The 27,792-nt window shown below is 39.6% G+C and overlaps 1 protein-coding gene and 1 long non-coding RNA gene across 6 annotated transcripts; one reads left to right on the top strand and one right to left on the bottom strand.

Annotated features, from left to right (window-relative positions):
• The first annotated feature begins 113 nt into the window (after positions 1–113).
• ZCCHC8 (zinc finger CCHC-type containing 8) lies at positions 114–26,040 on the top strand. 5 transcript variants are annotated; one of them, XM_075898674.1, is made up of 14 exons: positions 114–695; positions 3,882–3,922; positions 6,629–6,703; positions 9,342–9,447; positions 10,826–10,903; positions 11,118–11,221; positions 12,904–12,969; positions 15,046–15,106; positions 16,547–16,689; positions 17,593–17,735; positions 20,825–20,949; positions 22,000–22,083; positions 23,150–23,264; positions 25,176–26,040. In XM_075898674.1, the coding sequence occupies exons 1-14, from the start codon at positions 507–509 to the stop codon at positions 26,000–26,002; spliced, it is 2,157 nt and encodes a 718-aa protein (XP_075754789.1). In that variant the 5' UTR covers positions 114–506; the 3' UTR covers positions 26,003–26,040. The 5 variants fall into 5 exon arrangements, with proteins under 5 accessions (XP_075754789.1, XP_075754788.1, XP_075754790.1 ...); XM_075898673.1 differs by having other exon boundaries at positions 15,043–15,106; XM_075898675.1 differs by lacking the exons at positions 114–695; positions 3,882–3,922; positions 6,629–6,703; positions 9,342–9,447; positions 11,118–11,221 and having other exon boundaries at positions 10,840–10,903; positions 12,879–12,969; positions 15,043–15,106.
• On the bottom strand, positions 4,168–21,873 carry LOC142818518 (uncharacterized). Its single transcript, XR_012896023.1, has 3 exons — positions 21,789–21,873; positions 6,483–6,532; positions 4,168–4,297 (listed from the first exon to the last, which is right to left on the bottom strand). It is a non-coding gene; the product is annotated as an uncharacterized LOC142818518 (long non-coding RNA).
• Positions 26,041–27,792: the final 1,752 nt, after the last annotated feature.

The raw sequence follows: 27,792 nt of genomic DNA, 5'->3' as shown, positions 1-27,792 counted from the left end.
TTTAACGTGTCCTTTTCCATGATACGGGCGGCGCATGGTGGTCCCAACATTTCATCCAAAGAAAGATCCATCACGCGCCGACTCGTCCTCTTGCCTCCAGCCTGGAGGTTGCAGTGATCCGCCTAGAGAAAATCTTCAAGTTTGGTTTACTAAGCGATGCCCTGCGGACTCCAAATCCCAGCATACACCTCGCCGCCTGGAACCTAACGGGGAAGCTAGAAATCCCAACATGCATTTCTCCTTGCTTTTCTTCACTCCCTCCTCCCCCATAACGCTACCTTCTAAAGCGCCGTTAGCCCATAAGCCCCCGCTATGATTAATTTGTGCTGTTGCATGTCGGGATTTGTAGTCTTGAGAGGCCACCTCACTCTACAGTAACGAGGCCGTTCCATGGGAGGGCCCTCTTCACCTCCCCCCACCCCTTCACTCCTCGAGCTGCTGAGGCGGCGGTTACCTCTGCCCTTTGCCCCTTGCCCCAGCTCGCCCGCTTCCTGCCGCAGCCTAAGATGGCGGCTGAGGTGGACTTCGGGGATCGCGAGCTCTTCGAGCAACTGGACGGTGACGAGGCGGTGGCCCCGACGGCGCAGCCGCCTCACATTCGCTTCGAGGAGGAGGAGGAGGAGGAGGCAGCAGAGGCGCTGCGGGAGCGGCTGAGGGACTCTGAGGAGATGGTGCGGCAGCTGCGGTCGGAGAATATCCTGACAAGGGGGGGCTAGGCCTGGCTTCGGTTCGCCCCCGGGCCGGGAACAGCCCCGACCGCGGTTTAGTTTCGTCCCCGATGCTGCTGGTTTCCTTCCGGTGCAGCCTCGGTTCTTGCTTGTCTGGGGTTAGCGCCGTCGGCCTGAGGCGTCTCCTCCTTAGCCCGTGAGGCACAAACCCTCAGCCCCTCTGCAGTCCTCCAAAGGCGAGGCGCCGCCCCTTCCCTGTTGCCCGGGGGGGGGGAGGAGTTTCCCTCTCGCAAAGCTCCGCTGCTCATGAAGGTGCCCTCTGATTCCCCCCTCCCCCCCCCCCCCGCCGGATGGGGCTCGCTAGTCAGTGGTCGTTGAGTCTCGTTGGGGTTGGGCGTGTGCGTCCTGCCACCCCAGGCAAGTTGTGATTTTTGCAGGGGGCTGTGTCGTTTGGACTTGAATATAAAGAAGTGTGGCTCCATGAGCTGTTTAAGAATTTCTCTTTTAAAAAAACATGCTGAATTGCTGGTCCTAACTCAAATCATCATAGTTTGAAACTAGTCTGGATTCCCAGGGTTGTTGAATGTTAAAGTAAAAAAGATCCGAGGGTTTGAGGGTCACGTTTTTTTACACTGTCTCAAGCTTTGAAAATTTAAGAATTTCTTTTTTGTCTGAAGGGGTGGGTTAGATACTATCCTTGCTCTACTTGGGGTTTTTTTATGTAAGCGCCTCCCGCCCGCGCCTCCCGCCCTCCCCAAGTTAAGCAATTAGCATGAACAGCAATTATTTATGGGTACATTTAAATAAAGTAGTATTGTCCAATCCTTGTATCACCTGAAGGTGAGCGATATGGCTTAGCAATTAATCTAATATGAGAAGTCTCTTCTTCCTCAAACCGAAGAGACTGGAAGATCTGACTTCCTCTTCATCCCCTATGGCCTTGAGCTTTCAGTTATATTTTGGTGGTGGAATTGGTTTCTTTATCATCTGTGTTGTAAATTTTAAAAGTATTTTTTAAACTTTTATTTTGATACTAGTGATGTTAACTATTGGGTATTTGTGTAAATATATAACCACTGAAAATGTTAGTGGTTACATGTTTACACATGGGGGAAGTGTCGGGAGCCGGAGCATCCTCCTCCCATCCCATTACCTCTGATAAAAAGGCAGCAGCATGGAGCAGGCAGCTTCATGGATCTAGAGCTTGAAAGCCAGTTCCCACCTCCCTCCCCAGCAAGGGGGAGAATTGTGTGTAGTTAATAGGATTAACCAGTAAACCCAGGTTTATCAGTTAATCATGTAATCAACTACACATTCCTATTTGAATCTTTAATCTGTTGATTTTCCAGAATAAGGGAATGCACCAATTAATTTTCCGTAGTTGAGATTTTGAAAACCCCTCTTTAAAGTTTTATGCTGAAGATGAACTATTCTTGACACTTCAAAACTGTGGGACTGAGTAAAGTGCTTGGTGTTTCCTTTTAAATGTTTTACTCTTTGTGGGAATGGTGTGGATGAAGGTGTTTGTGGAGAAATTATATAAATATATGTACCTGGACCAAATATGACTATCAATTGTGTTTTGTATGTATTTATTTAGTGTATTTGTCTTTATATAGTATTTCTGGGTGTTCTTTTATTTTTTATCGTGTCCTTTCTGGTAGTTTCCTTTCAGAAGTTATAGTTTTAGGCATGAACTTGTCTATACTTTAGTTTTCTGTTTACTTTTGACTTTTCCTGCATTGATTTCTCTTATTCCTATTATGCTTGTTTTGGTCACTTCTATTTGAAGAATTTTAACTATAGCTTCTGCCATGGCAGTACTGTTTCAATCAGTTGTGGATGCATATCAAGTGTAGAGAAGATATCATCAGTAATAGAACTTTTCCATAGTGCAAATTCTGAGTTTCTGTTGGGAAGAGAACATGTAGTCCTGTGGCACCTTAGAGACTAACAGATATATATGTTATCATATCATGAGCTTTCATGGGAAAAACCCACTTCTTCAGATGAGATAAAGAAGTGGGTTTTGCCCATGAAAGTTCATGATATAATATGATTATGATATGATATATATCTTTATATCTGTTAGTCTCTAAGGTGCCACAGGACTACTCGTATTTAAATTTAGAGACTAACATGTCTACCTTTCTGAGACTGTTGGAAAGAGGCACATTTCCCTCTTCCAACTAGGAATGTACCCAAATAGTCACTTCCCACCCCTCTGCTTCTATCAGAAAGAGGAAGCAAAAGCAGAGATATAAAGGGGTGCTGGAGGGAGCCAGCTTACAAACTGGTTTCCCAGAGGTGCAGCAGCAGCATTCAACCTTTGAAATGTAAGAGAGTCTCCGGTAGGGCTCTTGTACATTTCGAAGTGGAAGCACCACATGGAGCTGGAGGCCAGCAGGGGACTCAGAGTCCCCTGATGGCCCCGGCTCCATACATTTAAAAGCGTAAATGCAACATGGAGCTCTGCTGGCTCCAGACTCCAGCAGTGCTTCCCCTTTGAAATGTACAAGAGTCCCAGCAGGGACTCTCATACCTTTCAACGGTGGAATGCTGCTGCTGTGTCCCTGGACATGTGGGAAACCGGCTTGTAAGCCGGCTCCCTCCAACACTCCTTTATATCTCTGCTCTTGCTACCTCTTTCTGATAGAAGCAGCAAGGGGACTCCAGCAGGGACTCTTGTACATTTCAAAGGCGGGATGCCACCACTGTGCCCTTGGACCTGGGGGGAATCAGCTTGTAAGCTAGCTTCCCCCAGCACCCTTTTCTCCCCCCCCCCTTTTTCTGATGGAGGAGGAGTCTCTCAGTGGCCTTGGGCTCCACATGGCATTTCAATCTTTGAAATGCAGCAACAGCTGGGCAGACTTGTGCTACATTTCAAAGCAGAAGGGCCCTTATAAACTAATTGAATAGTAAATGGAAATTCCATTGGCTGTTTGATTAGTTGATTAATCTAATTACAACATCCCGCCTTCCAACCAGCTTCTTACAGTCACTTTGTTGTAGACCCCTATAATCTGTTTTTTGGTTTGTTGATGAGTTTATGAATTGCTTTATAAAGTGCAGTAAAGTAAGTGAAAGAGTCCAAAATCCTTTTTATTGTTCACTACAACTATTGTAAAAGTTGATTCTTTTTTTAAGGTAGTATGCTTTGATTCTAATAATTAATTTAGAGGGAAGCAGTATTCCTTGACAAATAATTAACATCAAGAACTTAGAAGAAAACTGAAGATTCTGACACGACCAAGGTATGTTAATATTGACTTTCCAAGTAGAAATGCTAAGGCAATTGTGGTAGTGTAGCTGTGAAGTGGATGTATGTTACATCAGTTTACATCTTCTACAGCAGTTACTGCAGTTTTTCATGGTCAAACTACCTTCCTCCTGTTTGGGGTCCGCATCCACTCCAGGAACACTTGCAGTCGTTTAAGAGAGGTAGTGGGAAAGATTTGGGTTGAGAGTCCAGGCACTCAGCTCCTTGTGGGATACCCAACCCAGCTGGAGTTCTGCTGCTTCTTGGGGGCTTTCCCAGTAGCACCTAGGCTCTCTGTGAGGAGACCATAACTTGGGCTCTTGATGCTGGGAGCATTGCTGTGGCTCTCAATCTGGAACACCTCCTCCTCCTATATTTGATAGCGGAGACATTGACATTCTTATCAGTTTCACAGTTCCAACTGACAACCAACTGGAAATGGAAGTACAGGCAGTCCCCGGGTTACGTACAAGATAGGGACGGTAGGTTTGTTCTTAAGTTGAATCTGTATGTAAGTCGGAACTGGCGTCCAGATTCAGCCGCTGCTGAAACTGACCGCCAGTTCCGACTTACATACAGATTCAACTTAAGAACCCCAAGCTCCCCAAGTCAGCTGCTGCTGAAACTGATCAGCAGCTGATTCCAGGAAGCCCGGGGCAGAGCAACTCTGCCTCGGGCTTCCTGTAGTCAGCGCTGGTCAGTTTCAGCAGCAGCTGACTTGGGGACGCCTGGCCAGAGCAGCTGGGGTGCTGCTGGGTTGCTCCATAGCGCCGCTCCGGCACTACTGGACCAACCCAGCAGCACCCCAGCTGCTCTGCCCCAGGCGTCCTGATTCAGCCGCTGCTGAAACTGACCAGCAGCAGCTGAATCAGGACGCCTGGGGCAGAGCAGCTGGGGTGCTGCCGGGTTGGTCCAGTAGCGCCCAGAGCGGTGCTGCGGGACCAACCGGCAGCGCCCCAGCTGCTCTGCCACAGGCGACCGGAGAAAAGCCTAGTCTGCTGGGGAGGGGGAGCGTACTAGCTGCGCCTCCCCCCCAGCAGACCAGGAAGAGGCGGGCGGCGGACCGAGACGCACCGCGGTCTCGCCACCCGGGTTCTCCGCGGCTTTGCTCCCCGTCTCCCTGGTCTGCTGGAGACCAGCAGACCAGGGAGACGGGGAGCAAAGCCTCTGAGGACGCCGGCAGCGGGACAGCCGCGGCGCGTCTAGGCTGCCTCGCCGCTGGCTTCCCCCGCGGCTTTGCAAAGCCGCGGAGGGGCTTGGGCAACGGAGCAGCCCAGGTGCGCCAGGACTGCCCCCCTGCCAGCTTCCCCTGAGGCTTTGCAAAGCCGCGGAGGGGGTCCGGCAGTGGAGCAGCCCAGGCGCGCTTGGGCTGCTCCGCTGCCGGAGCCCCTCCGCGGCTTTGCTCCGCGTCTTCCTGGTCTGCAGACCAGGCAGACGCGGAGCAGCTTTTCTCGCCGGGAGTACACGGGCGGTGGGACCGCAAGGTCCCGCAGTCCGTGTTCGTAACTGCGGATCCGACATAAGTCGGATCCGCGTAAGTCGGGGACTGCCTGTAATGCAGTGTCTGTACAGTCATTTAAAAAACAACAAATAATCTAGTAGCATTTTAAAGGCTAACAAAACATGTAGATGGTATCACGAGCTTTTGTGGGCAAAACCCAGATACTGTTTCATTCAAACTATGGTGACCTAAGCCTTGTGCCTCTAATCTAGGTGGATTTACTGCAACAGTGGGAGAAATACTGTAGAGTGTATGCTTATATACTTAGGTTAACCTAAGCTGTCTACCATCGACTTAACTTGTAGGGTAGTCATAATCTTAGTAATACAAGATTTAAACAGTTAATATAATTAACACAAACCCTTTTTAGCCCACAGATAGCTTGTATAATCACTGACTTGTAAACTAGCACCTTAAAGATACACAATTCTCTTTTCTAGAAAAGGTTTCAGTTATTGTTTGTCTTTACAGTTACTGAATTTTTAAAATGCATGAGCACTCTAGACCAGTGTTCCCAATAAGATGAATGCTTGGACAGTGATCCAGGAGAGATTCAAATTGTGCCCAGCTGATTTTCAGAGTGCCCACAGACAGCAGCATATGTTTCTACTGGTGGTGCACATCTGTACATGCCTCAGTACATATAATAACATTTATTCTGTACATGAATGGGAAAAATTAGAGGGAACCCAGCTATAGACACTATCTCTGTGCATTCAGACTTTAATATATAGAATTTAAAGATGTAACCTTTTATATAAAAATTGACATAGCCTTTAGAAAAACAGATTTCTCTGAAACTGAGTAGCAAGAATTATCTGATAATTGCTACTTATTTGTGGTGATCTGTCAATTTTGAGTTAAACTGCTGCTTGTTATATATGTGCCAATTAATAGTAAAAGTAGGACAGAAATAAAATGTTTCAAGCATCTTATTAAGATTTCCTTCTGCATTTCTTGAGGTGGAGAAACTGAATTTAAACTGCAGGAGAACTGTAGCCTAAAACAACAGAATGAGTCCAAAGCAAAGTGCATTTCTGTTCATCAAGCTTACCTGTGTGTCTGACTGGAGGAAAGTCAGAGTTCTCTTGACTAGTGATATTGCTGTGATAAAATGAGTGCAGAGATGCGCACACAGTTCATGCAAAAAAAAGAAAAAAATAATTTTGCAGTAACTTTACAGTATCTCTTTTCTTCTAGTGGACTTTCAGTGGACAATTCTAAGTTAGATGGACCTTTGTTACAGATTTTATTTATGAACAATGTTATTTCAAAGTAAGTAAATTATGCTGCTAATAAAATCTAATTGCCTTTTAAGGTTGCCTATGTTGATTTGTTAGTGTGCAATAGTGACATGCATTAACCTTTCTCTGTTACAACAGTCTAATATAAATCTGTTGTACACTGATGACTTTTTCAGATTACTTATTCAGTACTGCAAAATCCCTTTAATATCCCAATTCTAACTGATATGCTACTTTCCTATAAGTCATTTTATGATTGATTTTCTCAAACATACATATATTAAGGTGTATGTTGAATGTACACCGACAGCTTCATCTTTCGGATGAATTTTTTGTAAAAAGGTGTTTGACGGAATATATTTTAAATGTTCTGAAACTTATTTTTAAAAAACTTTAAGTGTTCAGTGCTCATGTTCAAAGTAGTCATTCCTCTCCTTCCCTTCCTTTTTATGCACATGCCTATCTGCTGTCCTTTCTTTTTTTTCTTCCTGTTTTGGTTACACTGCTGCCTTAATCACCATTTTGTGGGCTTGGGGAAAATATCAATGTGTGTTCCCTAGATCTCTGTGTTCATGACAAGAAGCTCACCTGGCTACAATATAGTGAAACAGACTATATACAAAGTGTTTTCAAATGCACAAAAATAAACTGAAAACTGTTTTTCTCTGATCTTAAGGCCAGGGATAAGTAATAGGGATTACGTTTAACCATAGTTTGTACATTTTTGGATATAAATGTCACTTTATTTAAAAGTTGATTGTGTCCTTTTTAAATATAGCTGTTGCTCTTTTGCAGTAGGAATATAAATGGTTAACCAGTAGGGGCTGGAGCAGCTCCCCGCCCACCTTGGGCAGAGGGCTATTCCAGCTTCCCCCACACCGCAGGCAGGGGCTGCTTCAACAAGACAGCCACAACAGTCTCTGTCTATGGTAAGGATGTTAGATATCAATTAATTTACTAGTTGAGTAGTCAATGGAATTTCCATTGACTTCTCAACTAGTCTATAGGCACTTCCGCATTCCTCCTTTAAAACGTACAAAGGCCCCAGCGGGGGCTCCTGTGCATTTCAAAGTTGGAATTCCACATGCAGCCCAGGACCAGTGGGAAGTCCTGCTGACTCTGGGCTCCACACAGGCGTTTCTGCTTTGAAATGCTGCCATCTGTGGCACACCACCCAGGCCTGCTATCTGGCCCAAGGTGGGCCCACCATAGACTAAGGATGTTAAGAACTGGTCAACTATCTGATAAGCACATGCATTTTCTGCTGCCTCTATCTGACCGACACAGCAAAGGAAGGGGGGAAAGCGGATACTTCAAAGCAGCAGTACCACACGGAGCTGCTGCGGCGTTTCAAAGCAACAGTTCCACATGGAGTCTGTGGTCGGCTGGGGACTCCCTAGCTGACCCCGGGCTCCGTGCGGCATTTCCACGGAACCGAGTCAGCTGGGGAGTCTCCTGCTGATCTCAGGCTCCGTGCGGTGCTGCCACTTTGAAATACCGCGCAGAGCCTGGGGTCCCAGGGCATTTCAAAGCGTGTGCCCCTTTGCCATGGATTACACACTGCAGAGCTCATAGCAATGCATTCGTGGGAGTGAGAGTGGTAGCAGCTCCTACCAGCTGCACTCCTGGAGAGGTTTTGCTGCCTCAGCAAAGCCGCCTCCCTGGCATTGGGGCTGTGACAGCAGCCTTTGCTGGCCCTGCTCCCAGGGAGGCTTCATTGCAATCTCTACGGAATAAAGCTTAAATAAGCAAGGCCTGCAGCATGTGTAACCTCTGTGATTTTTAGCTGTTACATTTCTTAATGAATTTTTACATTGCTATTTTACAGTACAGGTACTATAAACAAAACTCCTAGATGAAAGTATAAAGATCTCAGAGTTTGGTGGTAAATAGGTACTAAAAGCTAAAATTTAGCATGAAGTGTAATATTACTAACTTCTTTGTAACTAATACTGCAAAATTTTTATTTTTTTAAAGTGATATTTTGAATTGCTACTAACACTTCTCATTTAAAACGTCAGACTTTTTCTGGTTTTCATATACATCACTTTCAAAACAATTTTTAAAGAACCCGTGATCTGATGCTCATAGTTTCTCTCTGTTAATTTTAGAGCAGCCTATTAAGAAGTGTGAAGTATTGTAAAGTCTGAAAAAATTGATGGAGGGGGAATGATTGTGTCTGTAGTAGGGATGTTAGATAGCATTGAATAGACATGTAACTGCTAAAATTTTATGAGGTTACATGACTATTTGATAATTCCCAGAGGCAGGGCTGGCAGCCAGTGCTCTTGTGGCCCCACTTCCAGGAAGCCCCCTGCTGCCCCATTTTACTCAATTAGCTGACTATCTGCAATTTAACATCCCTATCTCAAATCCACAAAAGCTGTATTAAATAGGATGTTTGCAGCTTTGAATTTGCTTTTTAACACATTTGCATGTCTTTATTTTCTTATTTATAGATGTGATGTGTTGGTTACACTTGGGCAGCATTAAACGTAGATTTACTGGCTGTTTCTTAAGATGTATGCATATAGAAAAAAAAATGTTGGGAACAAAATGCTTTTATCCTGAACATTGAACAAAGTAACTTAATTAGACCACGTTAAAAATTTATAATTTCAGTTTCAGGAATTCAGTCTGTTGTATTCTCTTATTTCTACCCTTTGCAGGCAGTATCATCAAGAAATTGAGGATTTTATTTCTAGTTTAGTTCAAAAATATGAGGAACAACAGAGAGCTGAATCAGAAAGGACTCACTTCAATGTTAAGCCTCAGGTATACAAGTTCAAAGAATATAGACATCATCTGGTCTACTGTGTGCAGTTCTGGTCTCCCATGTTTAAGAACAATGAATTCAAACTGGAACAGGTGCAAAGAAGGGCTGGCTATTAGGATGATCAGAGACCTGGAAAACCTATTTTATGAGACGAGACTCATATAGCTTGGCTTATTAAACCTAATGAAAAGAAGGCTGTGAGTGCAGGTCGATATGATTTCTCTCTAAATACAGCAGAGGAATAAATAGCAGGAAATGGAAGGAGTTTTTTAAGTTACGTAGCAATGTGGACATAAGAACAAATGGATATATAAATTGGTCATCAGCATGTTTAGGCTTCAGATGAGAGGTTTTTAATCATAGGATTGAATTCTGGAAAAGCCAATGGAAGTAGTGGGTAAAATTAACAGGCTTCAAGACTAAGCTTAATAAGTTTATGGAGAGTATGGTATGATAAGACTACCTACAATGGCATATAACCAGTGTGTGACTGCTAGCAGCTGATATCACAAGTGTCTGGTGATGGTACACAAGATGGGGAAAGCTCTAGGTTACTACAGAGAATTATTTCCCAGATGTCTCACTGGTGGATCTTGCTCATGTCCCCAGGTTTAAATGATTGCCATATATGTTGTTGGGAAGGAGTTTCTCCCAGATAAGATTTGTTGAGACCCAAAGGTTTTTTTGTCTTCCTCTGTGGCACAGGTCACTTACAGGTTTAAACTAGTGTAAATGGGATATTCTCTGTAACTTGAAATCTTCCAGTCATGTTTTGAGGACTTTGATAATTCAGCCAGAGGTTATCGTCTATTATAGGAGAGACATACAATGTGCAGGAGGTCAAACTATATGATCCTGATGATCCCTTCTGGTCTTAAAGTCTGGGTTTATAGAAACATAATGGTTTGGAGGTTTACCTTCCTTTTTGTTGTAATATCACACTGCTAGAGTATCTTAATTTCCGAATTTTTTTTCCTACTATTTACAAATGGTACGTTTTTCTCAAATGTTGAATGGGGATAGGTCTTCCTATGTCTTAGAAGTAAATCCATTCATTAACTACCACTTCCTTTGGACAGTTAAGTGAAACAAGGAATTTCTCTTCTCCTTCTCCTCCTAATCATCCTCTTTCTCCTTGCCATCCCAGAGGCTGAGCATGTTTCCTCCATAGCATTCCCAGCCCATGACACCAAGGGACTAGCTAGTAGAAATCAAAGCAATGTCACCTCTTGGGTTATTAACACTAGCCAACAAGTCATATATTTCATATACTAACATATAGTTAACTAAGCTGGAACCAGCAATTATATCATTTATATTTTATTTTCAGCAATTAAGGATATTTTATATGTAATTTTTTTTGCCTTTTCAAATTAGCCATCCAGTATTCTGTTGGAAGAGGACCATAAAGTGGCCAGCTCTAATACAATAAAAAAAATTAAGGAAGCTTTCAGTGTAAGTTAAACTTTATATTCTTCAATGGTTGTTCCAAAGTTCTATTTGTACTTTTAGTCCACAGTGTCTTTATAAGAAGATAGAGAAAGTTTTAGCAATGTAATTCTGATTGACTTCATTGGAATTTGTGATGCTTTATCTGCATAATACTTGGAAAATTACTTATGTACATAATGTGATTGAAATACTGACCAATTCCTGACTCTTTCAACAGGTTGTAGGAAGTGTTCTGTATTTTACCAATTTTTGTCTTGATAAACTGGGACAACCTATATTAAATGAAAATCCACAGCTGACAGAAGGATGGGAAATACCCAAGTATCCTGTTTAATGAAATGGAATTCCTTTTTCTGTTTATATAACCAAATAACACAATCAGACAAAATTGCAGAAATAGCTTTAATTTCAACTTTGAAAATCTTCTGTGACAGTCTACAGGCTGCCCCTGACTTGCGACGTGATCAGCTCAGGGGATAGCATTGCAAGTTGGGAGGGGCATCGTAACTCGAGCCTGCATTTACAACAAGCATCATATGCCGTTGTAAATACGGGTCCGAGGACATAAGTCGGACAATTTTGGCCCCTTCCACTTATGGAAAAGCTCGTAAGTGCAGGGAGTCATCGTAAAGCAAGGGCCTCCTGTACTAGCTCATATCAGTGTTTTTATCTGAAGTCAACTGAAGAATTATTTGTATTATTTCAAAGTTGTTTAATATGGTGGACTTGCCCTTTGAAGGAATCATGTTCTGCGTGAAGAAATATTTCACGCCTGTAAACATGCTTTGCTGTCAGTCTAAGAATTGCTGTTGGTACAATGTATGGCATGATCTGGACTGAGCAATTCTGGTGATTAGTTCTCGTTCCTTACCACTATAAATACATTGCTTAATAGAAGCAAACAAATCCTAAGTGTACTTTGTGCTATTTTAACTAAATGTTAATGACCTCTGCGTAGTTTTTGGAGAATAAGTCCTGTTTAAACAGAATTTTTTTCAGTCTAGTCTTCCAGTTCCTCTCTTCTCTTAATTTGAGATCCAAAATTCAAGAAGAACATCTTCAGGTGATAGTTCTTGATTACAGAAGGACAAACATACAAACAAAAATTGGACTATTTAATCCATTCACATACACTTAATGCTCAAGTGGTTCTCTGCTCTTCTGCTTTCCCTTCAGTACCTGCCTACAAAAAGGTCAAAGTCTGTTTAAAGCTTTACAAATCGTTTCTAAGATCTCTAAATTTTGTTAATCCTATATTAAAGGGACACATTCACTGTCCAAAAGGCCAAAATATCTATCCTATTGCTTTACAATTCTGTAATAATAATTTAGTGTGCCTTCAGTGAGTGAGAGAGCCCATCTGTTTAGCTACCCAATCTTAATTTATTGTATCTGCCTTTACATGCACATCATGCTATAATTTGTTCTTACTGTCATCTGCTTTCTCATAAACTATCAGGAAATTGAAATTAGCACAGCTTCTCTACTGTTTAGTTAGTACTTTAGAGAATTAGGGTTCTGGTCAGTGTAAATAGTTTAGTGGCTTCCAAGAATGTCCTCACATGGAAAAAGTATGATTTGGTATGGCTGATGGTAAGAGAAAGGAGAAAGACATTGCAGGGGGCAGGAAGAAATGCTGTGGGCAGGGGGCTGGACTTGATGACCTCCTCAGGTCTCTTCCAGCTCTATGATTCTAACTTTGACATTCTCATTAAAGGTGACATCTCCCTTAATTTAGTTTCTAGTAGCTAGACCAAAAGAAGACTCCCTTTAGGGTTACCTGGTGAACCTTCTGTTTGTTTTGACAGGTTACAATGTAACTAAATATTTCAGTTGTTAAGTTTATAATGGAGTGCAATTGGAATTGTGATTTGTAACTTATTAGTGAGAATGCACTTGTAGTTTAATTCATGACATTTTTCTCTCTAAAGTATCGTAACTATCAATTAAAACAAGATTAAAATTCTACTTTGTATAGTAACAGTTCCTTATTGAAATCTAAGATACCAGCAAGTTTTCAGCCAAATTGTTTCTATGGATGGGCAAGAAATACAAGTAAAGGCAAAAAGGTTTGTATTTATCTTAACTATGAAGTTTTTCAGATTAAATATATTAAAATGTGCATTGTGTCTATTAAAGGGTGAGATGTATTTGTGAGTAGATCACTTTTTATGTTCCTAAATTAAGTTAACAATATCAAATTTTGCACTAGAAATAATTTTGGGGGATATTTTTTGTTTTGTTAGAGAATACTGAAAAGAGAGACAATCAACTGTGCGAGAAACAACTGGTTCTGAACTAACTGGTTTTATGCTTTGTTCTTTTTGTTCCAAGTATTTTTTAAATAAATTGCTTTGTCATCTCTGCATTTAATAAAAAATGATTGTAGAGCAGTTTGTGTAGCCATTGTGAGGAAAAGTAGAATGACAGCAGAGTGGTCATTTTGAAATTCCAGGAGACCCTCGTCCTTGTTTTTTCCAGCATCTGAAATAACTGATCTTACCTCCCAAGCTAAACTTTTCTATAATCTACTGCATATTCAAGGGAAATATTAGGTTTTGAAAGAAAAGCAGATTTGCAACCACGATTCACTATAAATACTTCCAGATGATGGATAAAGTAGTCTGAGGGAACAATTTGCATCAAATCTGTTTGAATTCTAACTTCTGAAAAAACAAATGTCTCCTCCCTTCTCCTTAAGTCTGTCATAAAAATGAAAGCTTTTAAATAAACCCTAGGTTGTCCATTTTATTTACTTTCCCTTACTCTATTGGTAAAAGTGACTGAGTATGCACAGGAAACTAAGGGTTTGCACAGGAAATTTAAAGGGACAGTAAAGTTTAATTTGGTCCAAATATGATGTCTTGTGAAAACCAGTCTTTTAAAAATCAGGTTGTCAGTAGAAACACTTACTGGATTTTTTAAAAAAATCATAAAACTATTGGTTTTTAGACAAGTAAGTATTTTCTTGCAGCATTTCTAACCTAAACACTGAAGTGCTAAGGACCTGAAAGTGAATCTGTGACAAGCAAAATTAAAACCTGGTTTCAAATTTTATTTTCCTACATGAGAGAAATTCAGTGAATTGAACATATCAGCAAGGAATTGAGACTTCTAAAATGTTCTCTTATAATAATCCAGCATGGTAATAATAGCATCTGAAAAAAATTGTTTGACTTATCTGAGTTGAAGTGTCCTTTTAACTAAATCCTTCAAATACATTGCTTTTATAATGCTTCTATGCTAGGCTTCCATATTTTGCCCCAGCCTTTGTGTTGTCTGCAGGAATGGTGGAAGCTCTTTACAGATGGGAAAGTAGAGGAGCGGTAACAAGGCCTAATATGTGGGGAGCTGGTGCTCAGGTGGGAAGGATTATTGTAGGATACCTACTGGGTCCATTACATCCCCTCCAGGTCTTCCTGCCCTGCTTGATCCCACGTGCCACCACAGCCCCTCCATTTTTTCCAGGTCCTGCTTCCTTTTCTGCTCCCATCCCTGCAGCAGATTCTCTAGTCCCAGGAGATCTTGTCCTTCCTCTTCACCTCCCTCAACCAACCATGAGTTTATATGAGGCCGGAACACCCACAGTACTTCCATTGTAGGATTGATAGCCCCCTAAACCCTGGTTGTCTAGATTGTAAGGTCCATGGGGCAGAAACATGATTTTACCTTGCTAGCTATTTGCAAAGTAACTAGCACACTATTAACTTGACACAAATAAGTATATAATTTTCAGTAAAAAGTACTTCAGTCAAAGGAAACAGTTCTATAATAGTGAGTGTCTTCTAAAAAGGGACCTAATCCAATTTATCTGAAGATATTTCAACTTTTTTTGTCTCTAATTTTTTGCATTTGACAGTACTTTATATGGCTTTCTTTGTAATTAGTTTCACATATTTCACCTGACGCCATCAGAAATATTTTTAAATAGGAAAATAGGGGAGGAGGTGTATTATAAAAAATTGGAGGAAGATGCCTGTTTAGGAGTAGTACACAAGTTATATATTTCTTAAAACTGACTAGATTTCAAGTTAATGTAAATCTTTGCATGCAATAGAATAATGAAAAATAAGTATGCACTTCAAAAGTACATTTTTTAAAGAGAAGCTTACAATGTAAATTTATTTAATGCTTTCCTTAAGCAGGCCAAAACCTCATTGTTTCAATTGTGGTTCTGAAGACCATCAAATGAAAGATTGTCCAAAGGTAAACTTTTCCTCGCTATCCAAAAGATTGCCTCTGAGTTACCCAAAAAATATTTCAGTGCAACAAAGTTTGTAGACTCAGAAAAATCACATTGGTCATTTTTTATTAAAGGTGAATAACTGTATGTATATCTGTCAGAATTGTAACTTAAGAGATATAAATCAGATTTCAAATGAGCCTGTCATGGCATAATGGTGTGAGCCCTCTTTTTTAAAGAAAAGTCTCCTTACTAGGGCTGTCAATTGACATGCATTAACGCCTGCAATTAATGCAGTCCAGGATTAACACATTCAATTTTTTAAACATGTTAATCTCAAGCATTAGTGCTGCGCTGCCCCTTTGAAGTGCTGCTGCAGCACTTCAAAGGGGCAGTGCAAAGCGGAGCCCGGGGTCAGCTGAGGGTTCCCCAGCTGATCCCTGGCTCCATATGTCATTTCCTTAGAACCTGGGATCAGCTGGGGAGCTGACCATGGGTTCTGGGGAAATGCTGCGTGATCAGTCCCTAACTGACCCCGGGCTCCAGGGCGGCCCGTTTGAATTGCCTGCGGAGGTGGCATTTTAAAGGGGGAGTCCCGAGCTGATCCCAGGCTCTGCGCAGCATTTCCCTAGAAATTGTTGGGGAGTCCCCAGCTGACCCTGCGTTCCTCTGCTGTGGGGAGCCAAGGATAAGCTGGGAGCACCCAGCTGACCCCAGGCTACACAGCAGCTGCCCCTTTGAAATGCCAGAAGTGGCGTTTTAAAGGAGCAGCTGCCATGGAGCCCAGGGGCAGCTGGGGACTCGCCAGGTTCTGGAGAAATGCTTCTTGGTGCTGCCACTATCTAATACAGGCAGCAAAAGGGGGGTAGGGTTGACTAGTCTTTAATTTCCCTACCAGGGATCAGCTGGAGTGCCCAGTTGATCCCAGGCTCCTAATGTGCTGCCCCTTTAAGGCCCCCGGGCAGCATTTCCAAGGGGCAGGGCAATGTGAAGCCCTGGATCAGCTGGGCACTCCTGCTCATGTTGGGCTTTGTGTTGCACTGCCCCTTTGATGCGTGACCACGGTGCATCAAAGAGGTAGCACTGCATGGAGCCTGGGGTTAGCTGGGGACTGTAGCCGATCCTGGGCTCCATGCAGCGCTGCTGCGGTATTTCAAAGAGGAGACACATGTGATTAATCGCAATTTATATTTTTTAATAGCTTGACAGCCCCGCTCCTTACATGTTTGTAGCTTTCCTTCTGAAGCTGGCAGTTTTCTAAAGTTCACTTGGTTTTACTTTTTATTATAACTTCCATTCAGTGGAACAATGAGCTGGCCTTGATGTTGTGATATATAATATCTTCTATGCTCTTGTTGACTAACTTTCAGACAGCTTTTAATATTTTGGTGTGGGTTGAGTGAATTGTGGGCTTGAATTTCAAGTTGCATCATGGTGAATCTCCCAACTGTATTATCTTTAAGCCACGGAATGCTACCCTTATAAGTGAGAGAAGAAGAGAGTTCATGGAAGCCTGTGGTGAAGCAAGTAACCAGAACTTTCAGCAGCGTTATCATGCAGAGGAAGTAGAAGAGAGGTTTGGAAAGTTTAAACCAGGAATAATAAGGTATTTTCACCCCAGTCTCCATTGAATGGATTGCTATATTTCACACATCAAATAGCTTTTCTGCCATTTGTAGTGTACCAAAGTTGTCACATACTATATTCTAATTCTCTTGGTAAGTGTATCCTTAGTTGTAGATCCCGTTTGTAAATGTTTTGATGTGTTGATAAATTCCTCAAGTTTTTCCTTTTCATGCTGAAACTTTCCTCATTATCCTACCCTGTCCAGTGTTTCCCTGATCTAGGTAATCCGGTAATTATATGTACTGAGTCCTCAGGTTAGTCTTTTAATGACGGAAACAACACATTTCTGTGGCTCTTGTGATCATTTTTAGGATTATTACCGATTCATGCTGGATTCTGCAAATATTAAACTTTTTTTTCATTTAAAAAAATCTTTTTTCCATCTGAAATATCATTACACCATTTAACAAGAAGACAACACTTCCATTTAATCTAGTTTTACAGGAAGGATAATTTTTCTTACACAGATTATCTTAAAGGTTATAAATTTCATTGCACAAACCCAGAAATGAATTGTGGCTCTCAAAAGAGGCAACTTTCTGAGAATCTAGATTTAGACATACATCCATTTATTTGCATTGTATAGGCAAGTTAATGTAAGATTGTGAACTTTAGCTTTCTAATTTTCTGATTGGTCATTTAACGCTTTAATCTTTAATTTAATTCTGCATCTAATATAATAAATCAAATGGATATTCCAAGGGATTAACTGTACAAGATATACAAATGAAACAACCTGATTTTTTCTCTTAAAGATGACTATCTTGCTTTTATAGCTAGATACTTTAATAACTGAGTAACTTAATCTTAAATAATAAACTAAAAGTCGTCTTAAAATATTAAAGATGATTTTTGAGTTTTGTTATTCCTGTGTACTACCTAGTGAAGAACTTCAAGATGCACTTGGTGTAACAGATAAGAGTCTTCCTCCATTTATATATCGCATGCGCCAGCTGGGTTACCCTCCAGGTTGGCTCAAAGAGGCTGAACTGGAGGATTCAGGACTTGCACTTTATGATGGAAAAGGTAAGTCGTATACAGCTAGGAAAGCTAATAGAGGTAGTAATACATTCTCTTCCTAATTAAAAGAAGAATGAAACTACTAAATTCTGTACATACATGTTTGCCTGTTGCTTCACATTGACTGTGGATCATAATTGCCACTAATCAATGAGCAAGATGGCAGTAGAATTACTTTTAGATTATTCTGTTTTTTCCATCCTTCTGAGAGAGATGTCCATATCTGGACATCCTGGCATTTTACATATGTTAGATTGGGGGAAAAAAAATTCATACAATAGTCAGCAGAGGCGCGTGACTTTATCCTCCCCACTATACTGCCCCAATTTAAAAGGAGATTTGGTTATATGTCAGTATTTCTGAATGGTCTTGGGCTCTGACACAGGATTTAATCTTGGTGTGCCTAAGATTGGACGTGTGACCATTTATTGATGTGCAAAAACTTCAGTTTTAGGACATACTGCAAACTAATGGATTTTTTTTTATTTTTCTTGAGCTATAGAAATTGGGATAATAGCACTAGCCCTCAATAACATATTTTTTCACATCTGTTGTGAGCAGTCCATTTTATATTCTCTATTTCATCTCTCTAATTATGTAACAGCAGCCAATCTGGATACATGTTGTAATTTGAAATAATGGTAAATTATGGTCTGAACTCTGGTTATCCCGATTTTTTTTATGTTTCTATAATACAAACATTTTAAAATTTCATTTATTCATTCAATTATCTAAATACTTAGCACAATTTTGGAGGCTGTATATATGTTTTTTCAAGATGTTTGGATAATTAAGTTTTCCTGTAAATAAGGATATTGCTTTATAATTTCCTGGTGGTGTTCAGATGGCACTGAAAATGATAGTTTAAAATTTCTGCAATTTTCTGCAGAATCTGAAGTTTAATCATCAATTTGTCCCCTTTAAAAAAGTAGCCCGTAAGAGATCATTAAAGTTGAGTAAAGTAATGTTTTATATTAAACAAATATAGTTAGTAACTCTTAACTTCATTTTTACTTTCACAAATCTGATTTGCATCAGATTTTTGGAATAAATCTCTTCATTTGATTGCCTTGCATTAATATATTTCTCCATAAATGTAATCATACATCTTAAAAGGATCTTCAACTGTGTTAACTTATGATCTGGGTGAATTTAAAATTAATCTTTGCTATGTTAAGGCTTCAGGCCACCTTTATGTCTTTTGAGTGTTTTGGTTCCCAGTAGAATAGTTCCAGTGCTAAACTATCAAATTAGTATTATAGCTGTGATCCTGCTCATTAGAACGCACGTACACACAGTGATTTTGCTACAAGAAACTTTCATGTTTTCTTGCTATGATAGTGAAACTGCTCTGCTCTTTCTGAAATGACTTAATCACACGGTTAGAAGGATTTTGTCCATTTGATCTCACTATCTCTTAAACCACTGATACTAATTCATGGAGTTCACATAAAGCTATTTGTTTTATATTAGGCTTGCTGTCAGACGTGTTTGTTTGATCACACTTCTTTTATTAGCTTGCAGTCTGATTAGTTGCTTTTGAAAGAGACAGTGGTATTCCTAAGTTCAGTAATTAATTCTGTTATTACCCTTTTATACTCCTTTTTATTTCTATATAAACTTCCCTGACTTACCCAAGTTCTCTTCTCTTGTAAAAAAACAGGCAAAACAAAAAACATTTTATTACTGAATAGTTTGCCAATTTTGTTATTTGTAATACTGATTATTTCCTATCTGTATACTTAAGTAGTAACGATATAGGATAGTGGTTCCCAACCTTTTCGAGCATATGGATCCCTTTTCAATTTATTAAAATTTAATTGACATCCCCCACCCCCCACTTCTGTGAGAGAAAAGAAAAACAAGAAAAAAGAGAGGAAAAAGAGGGAGGGGAGGAAAAAAGAGAAAAAAGAAAGGGAAAAGAGGGAAACAAGTAAAAAAGAAAAAGAATGGATCTGATCCTTATTTTGAAACTTTCCAAGGATCTCCTGCAGTACCGTCACAGACTACCGCGGTCCACAGACCACAAGTTGGCAACCACTAATATAGGATAAGCTCCTGATTTATTATGACGAATATATCACCTGTTTGAGAAGTAGATGATGGGAAAAAATCATCTTTTTTCCTTTTAGAGAAACATTACTTTTTATCACTTGTTCTTCCTGTTCATTCACAAAAGACAGTTGGTCCAGATTGCATCAGTAAAGCCTATGATTAGCAGACATTTCTCCTATCCTCTCTCCTTACACAGGTTTTGTATACATTTTAGAATTTATTATAAAACTTAAATTAACCTGATAAGTCTGATTACTTATATTGTTGTATCCTATCATCCCATTTCAAACTGAAGACCTTGATTAATGGTTCATTAAACACATCCATTTATAAATTGCTATCCCGTGTAGTTCATATTTTAAATCAGTGGCTAGCAACAGTAAGGCTGTTATTTCTGTATTGATATTCTAAAAATAATATTCTCTCCCTTTTCCTCTTTCCTCGTTACATTTTCTTGTAATGCAGAAACTTTTTTCCACATAGCCACCCCACTATAGATTTTAGTCTCCTTAAATATCTCACTATTAAGTAGCTATCCCAAAGAAAACTGTATTGGAGCATTACCAGGGTCAAAGGAATTAGGATAAGCAAAGCTGGTTCCCTACCCCCCTCTCTAGTGTGCCACTCTTCTTCCTTCAACTGCCCTAGGTGTACCAATTCCTTGAGGTAATGAAGACTAATTCTCACAGCTCCCCCAAAAAATAGCAATGACTTTCAGTTCTGTCTTAAGTTCCTGAGAGGAGCAAACACAAATTGGTGACACAGAATAGAGGCTCAAACAACAGATTTAATATTATCGAGCCAAATACTGTGAGGATACCAGTAATAGCATAAGAATGCTGCTCTTGCTTTAGTTGGCACTTCAGTGGAAACAGTATATATCTAATGAGAGAATTTGCCACTGTATTTGTGCTACATTGTCTGTAAAACTTTTCTCTAAATTGCATTTCAGCTTTGCAATGTGTCATCTTTCTGCTGCAACTTTTTCTGTAGCATTCTTCCTGAATAGCAATTTTAACATTTATGATACTCTGTTATAGATGCTATTGGTGGTGAAACAGAGGATGAAAGATCATATCAACAAAACAAATGTGTCACTTATGATGTCTCTAAGTTAATAAACTATCCAGGCTTTAATATGTCTACTCCAAGTGGGATCTCAGATGTAAGTGTATATGCAACACACCCAATTGGTGTGGTATTATAAACAAAACAGTATTACCTATTTGTGGATTATTTAAACCATGATGGTGATCTGCCAATAAGTTTGCATTCAATTATCCATTATTTGTGAGTTTTTTAGTATGTAACAGTTAATTAAGATCTCAGATGAAGCCTGCCTGTGCAATAGTCTGTCTGTATTTTTGTGGATGCTAGTAAATCTCCAGGAGACTGCTACTAATGTATAATGTTGCTTTATTTCTATATAATAGTGCACCTATGCTGATATTCAGATTTTCATTTAAATGCCAATATTATTCAAACAAAGCTGAATGCACATTACTTCTATGAATCTGAAGTTTCTATGTCTAAAAAGTATTCATGAAATGTGACTGTTACTATAGCAATGCTCTACCATATAATCTTTGATAAACAAAAACTACATCAAAAGAATATCTTTTAGGAGCTGAGACACACAAGTTCAGTAATGCATCTTCCAACAGACAAAATGAGGCAGATCAAGAAACCAGTTAAATAGGCACCTGTTGAGCCTTGATATTGAAAGGTGCCTTAAATAATTTTCTAATCCTTATACTGTTTTCTGTCTGGTGGTTAATGGCCTCTTTAGGTAGCTTTTCCTCCGTTTTCTTTATTTCAAGTGTATTTTCATAGTTTTAACATAATTATTACTAGTAATTAGAAAGCCTTTATTCAAAATATAGCTCTTTATGTTCACTTTTCCTCATGAGAAGAAATTTTAACAGTGACACTATAAACTTGGAATAAGAGATTTGCAATAATGGCTCAAAAAAATCTCATTAAAGTGGTTCTGTGGTTTCTTACCCAAAACAGCTCTGTGAAGCAGTCATTTATATTTTCAAGTTGGAATGGAGCACCTCTTCTTGCCAAAAATTCATATTTAGGATTCCTAATTAGACAAATTTCTGGATTAATCTCAGTCCATATCTTGTACGTTTTAATTGCATGTGCATTTATTAACCACATCTTACTGAATGTCTAGCTTTATTGCTGATTTTTATTTGTTTTCCTGTAGGAATGGAGGATATTTGGTTCCATACCCATGCAGCCATCTCATCAGAAGGATGTTTTTGCTAGCTACCTTTCTAATTTTCAGGCGGTGAATATATTTGTTACATTTACATATGAAAAATTGGAAGAATCTTTTGTAATTCTCTATTGGTTTTACCAGTTGTCAGTGGTCTCTTGCTTATACCTCCAGCTTTGGCCAGAGGTGGCTAATAGGTGTTAGGTATTAGTGTGAAGTCCTGAGGTTTCTTCAGTACTATAGCCAAAAACAGTTTACGAGAATAGAGGTTAGCCCTATGAATAAACGGGCATTCTTGTCTATATTCGTTTAAGTCTATTTGGCCACCTGTTTCATGGCCAAAAAACCACCATCTTGTAAAACAACTTGGACTCTTTATTTTTATCTTATCTACTAAGCCCAATGCTAAAAGACAAATTTAAGGTTTGTAGGAACAGTTAGCTAATTCAATTTGGATATTGTTTAAATTTTATGCAGACTATATCTGAATTGCATTCTTGTCTAATAGTCCATCTTGTAGTTGACTATCATAGGCATGCTTTCAGATGTTTCTTGGTTGAAGAGCTAAATACTATGTTTACAGAATATATGTGGCTACCTTGTTACATAACTTTCTCTGCAACCTTAATCTAAATGTTTAGCTCCAACCTAGTGTTGTTTCTTGCTTCACGCAACAAACAGTAATTGAATTTCAAGATTGTCTCCTCTTTTCTGACCTGTAGGGACATTTTAATAGACAAGACTTTTTATGGGGCTAGAGAATGAAGCATTAAGTTGTTCTACAGATAAAGAATGGTTCCTATGCGATGGCTACAAAGGGAATGTCTCGTTCATGTGGTATGGTGGCTTCCTGAAACCTGGTGTGTAAGCACAGAGAAAGGGAATGTTCTTAAGGATCTGATATGGAGGCAGACAAAACCCCTTTCTCATTCACTACTGAAAACCAAACAAGTTTGCTGTTTTTTCATTCAAGAATGTTAAACCTTTCACGTTTATCTGACACCTCATTGTTTTGCTTATAAAACGAACCCTATCAAATTGAGGATTTTAGTAGAGAAAATATTGCCATTTTATATCACACAAGAGTACCTTAATAATACTAATTCATATTCTGTTTTCCTGGCTAACTTTTCTTCAGCCAAGTCCAAAATCTATCAATAAAAGGTCTGCATATGAGTCAAGTTCTCACAATTCAAAGAAGCTAAAAGGAGACAATTCTGCTGTATCAATAACTGATATGGACATGGATTCTGGTATAATTTTTTTTCAATTTTAATACTATAGTTTTGTAATAACTTTATTTTTACTCTGTAGTGAAATGTGAACTTCATTTCCTGTAATTTCGTGTAAGAACTTCAATGCTACCATGATTATCAGTATTTCAATTAATTGAGTTAGTAACTGAATTACTAACACATTATCTAATTGTATGGCAAGATATTATAACTGTTCTGCTAACATAGAAAACTAACCATATTTTTTGAGTATTTTGGACAACTGTGGGGCCTTCTATAATTTTCAAACATTCTTTGTCAGTATTTTACACTCATTGCAACAGAGTGAGAGGTATAGCTCAGCCCAAAGGAAGGTGAATCTGTAGGCTGTTACTCCCAATTTTTATTTGGGTCACTTAATAATCCAAAGAAACATGAGTTGGACAAGTATTCTCGTAACAGCAGATGCCCTTGTTGGTATTTTCAGGAGAAACCAACAATCAAGTTGGCATAGAAATGTAATTGCCTTTCACCCTTAAAAGGCAGAGGTGATCCAGTGATTTGGGCACTCAGCCTAGGGGTTGGGAGATGTCGGATCAGTCTTTCTTCTGCCATAGATTTTTCTGTGTGATCTTGGTCAACTCACTTTTATTCTTCATACCTCAGTTACCCATCTCTAAAAAGATTATTATAATAATCTGTCCTCAGAGGGATGCTGTGATAATAAATACATTAGTTAGAGGCTTTTAGAAAATTCCTATAATAGAAACAGGATTAAAAATATACTCTGAGCTAACATGTTTTAGTGTTTGTATATTAATATTCAATATAAGGAAGCTTGAAGGCAAAATCTGAATACAGCCGCTCCCCGAGTTACGAACAAGTTACGAACAAGTTACGGACCAAGTGTTGGTCCGTAACTCGAAGTGTTCATAACTCTGATCCCATAGAGTTACATGGCGACTGCGCTGTTCGTAAGCACAGATCGCTGTTCGTAACTTAGATCCGCATTTACGCCTCTTTGGTTGTAAGTGCAGATGGTCGTAAGTGCAGATGGTCGTAATTCGGGGAGCGTCTGTAATCAATTAAACAATTTGTTTTCCTAATTCTCTCTGGAATTAGAAGGAGGACTTAATCAGTTAGGTTTACCATTCAGGGAATGCTCTAATTTGATATTTATATATGATTTTACATGTACTGAAATAATACAATTGAAGGGATAACGTGTAAAAATAAGAATTCTGTGTATATAGCACCAATAGTTTTGACTCTGAATAAGCCCCAAAGAATTTCCTGCTCTGAAGAATTAACAGTTTTAAAAGAAGCAAAAATAAAATATAATAGACAAAACAGAGGAAGGAGCTAAATTCAATTGTTTATTTTAAATTTCTGCATTCTGACAACCTGTGAGTATTGGATATGAGGGGGCGGGGGTTAGGAGCAATTAGAATAAGAAAAGCTTTAAAAGGACCAGAAAACTTGCCTTATTTAAAATATTTTAAGAAATCAAATTTGAGAATGATCTGTAACAGTTCTTCCAGTTGCAGTTCTGGATTCCCTCATACTGTGGAGGGAATTTCCACACACCTTGAATCTAAAATCTTTTAAGTTTGGCTTCAAATGTCTTTCAGTATTATCCATACTCAAGAGCATTTAAAATTACAGCTTTTAAAGCAGCCACCAAGGTTCCCTCTGGAATACAAAATGGCAGATTCAGTATGGCAAGTTCCAAGGATAATGGGACTTGCCAAAATTTGACACAGGCTTTTCGGCTGATAGAAATATAGCCATATCTGCTAATGCTTGGGTTCAAAAGGCTGAGAAAAATAATTTAATGTCTTTAAGCAAAGAATGCATTTTTTTAGATTTGAAATCTGATTAAAAGTAGGGTCAAGAAGGAATTAAATCTCAGTGCTACTAATAGAGATTTATTTAATCTTCTAATTTTAGATTTGGAAATGCCTCATAGCTCTCTAGCCTGTGACAGTTTTCAGTTCCAACCTCCGCTTCCACCTGGATCTCCATTAATTGCAACTCCACCCCCATTGCCTCGAGGAACTCCTCCATGTACTCCACCAAACTTTGCATCCCCTCAGCCTCCAGCACCAACTGCCTCTCTTCGCAGGAGTACTCCTGCATCAACTCCTTCCAGTGATTCTGCTCAGCCAAGAGTGGGGGATTCAGCCATGGATGAAGATACTTTAACCTTAGAAGAGCTTGAGGAGCAGCAGCGATTGATTTGGGCTGCACTTGAGCAAGCAGACAGTACAAACAGTGACTCTGATATACCTGCTGATACACCTTTAACTGGAAACTCGGTTACATCATCACCATCTAGAACTGAACCGGACGTTATTCCAGAAAGAAGAACATCTGAGAAGCTGGCTGGAATGAAAATTGGGGTTTCAGAAACTAGCGTGCAGTTATCCAGAACTGAGCATTCTAAAAGTGGCACTAATTCAGGGGATGTGTTGCTTGATCTAAAGGAAGATGGCACTGATCATGTGGATTCTGAAGGCATGCTGGAGAACAGTATTACAGGCTCAAAATGTGATGTTAACAATGGAGGAAATGAAGATATTACTCATGTGCTCACCAGTGCTGAATCATCTACAAAAATTTCAAATCCTGTTCCAGATATGAGCAAGTTTGCAGCAGGAATAACACCATTTGAGTTTGAAAACATGGCAGAATCAACTGGTGTATATCTTCGAATACGGAGTGTATTAAAGAATTCCCCAAGAAACCAGCAAAAAAACAAAAAGGCTTCAGATTAACTGGTCTTCCTTTGAAATGTTATGGTGCCCCCCCCCCCCCCCAAAAGAAGCTATCCACTAAATTGGATAATCTCATGTTTCCTTTTGTGTGAAACTTTAGTAGTCAAAAGTGGACAAATATTGTTCTTCTGCGTTCTTCCCTAGAGGTTTTTTTATTTGTTTTTAAGTTCATGTGGGGCTTCCATTTGACCAAGATCAATGCTGACCATTCAATACATAAGAACTTGGCTAAATCAAAACCTTCCACTAAGGGGTGAAAGAACTACTGATTTATTTGTTCAGTGTATTTTACACTCTGTGATACATGAAACTCTTTAAAAAATGAGATTGCTATTTAATATTTTGGTTAAAATTTATACTATCATTGATGGTGAGTTTCAGGTGGAATGGTGGTTTTTATCTGTCCTTTGTATATTAGTCTGCTCTTTCTACAATTTGCTAGCTATCCTGTAGATAAGTTTAATATATTACAGTTTTTTTTAATTCCAATATTTTAAATTGTTCCATATTAAAAATCCTGGCAATCAGATGGGAATAATCAGGGATTACCAGCATTATCCTCACCATTTCGGATATTTTTTATAAATTAATTGTGGGTCAATTTTAAGCCCCACTTCTACCTTTTGTAACATCATTCTGTATGTAAACTTGCTGCACATACACTTTCGTTCTTGTGTACAGAGGTTTTAATAAATGAGTTTTCATATAAATAATTTAAAAAATGGTTGATTCTCAAGCATCAAGGTTCTAGTAAGAAACCTGTTACTTTAGCTACATGAAAACTTAGTTCATTTAGATGTTGTTTGATTTGTCAGCTTTGTAAATCACTATGCATACTTAGAAAAATTAATTGAAAAATGAGAATGTAGTTTAGAAAACTTGTGCTTTTTCCATAAAATAACATTTAACTATTATCTATTTTAAGCAATTACTTAGAATCTGGGGGTTAGAAGGTGTCACGAGCCATCTAGGCTAGCCCACGCCAAGATGCAGGATTTATCTCTAAAACAGTCATTCTCAAACTGTGGATCAGGGCTCTGAAGTGGGTCACATCCCTGTTTTAATGGGGTCACCGGGGCCCCGTTGTTTAACTTGCTAGGGCTGAAGCCCAAGGGCTTTAGACCTGAGTAGCAGATTTATGCTTTGGTTACAGTCCTGAATGGAGGAGCTTAGGTTACAGGCCCCCTGCCTGAGTCTGAAGCCTTTGGGCCTCAAGTTTTGGCTTTGCCCCATCTTGTCTGGAGTCGTGGGGCTTTGGTGGGCTCAGGCTTCAGTCCCGTGTTCTGGGGTCATGCAATAATTTTGTTGTCAGAAGGGGATCATGCTGCAATGAACTTTGAAAACCTTTGTTCTAAACCAGGGTTCAGCAACTTTTTCAAACCAAAGAGCCAAACTACATCAAAATTTGGAGCAAGTGGTCAACAGAGAGCCTGTTTAAGAATGCCCATGTACATGACTGAAAATATACAACTTAATATTATTACTTGACATAATGATTAATTTTAGAATAAATGAAACATACTCACAGATTTTATTTAATGGGACTTCTGCTGCTGCTGAGGGTGCAGTTTGTGGATGTGGGGATGCAGGAAGTCAAAGTTAGCGTGTATGAAGGGCTCTGGGAAGGAAGCTAAGGTATGTAGGAGGTGCTGGAGACAAGGCAGGGCACTGGGGTTGGGAAGTAGAGTATGGGGGTGGGGCTGGATTACCTTACCTAGCCAGGGTTGTGCTACTGCACCCTAGCCAGGGTTGTGCTGCTGCACCCAGGCAGCAATAGCTGGACAAGGGTT

Source organism: Pelodiscus sinensis, chromosome 15 (genome assembly GCF_049634645.1).
Source record: "Pelodiscus sinensis isolate JC-2024 chromosome 15, ASM4963464v1, whole genome shotgun sequence".
In the NCBI taxonomy this organism is placed as follows: domain Eukaryota; kingdom Metazoa; phylum Chordata; order Testudines; family Trionychidae; genus Pelodiscus; species Pelodiscus sinensis.
Note: the sequence above shows the minus strand (reverse complement) of the source record. Positions and strands in the feature narration are given on the sequence as shown.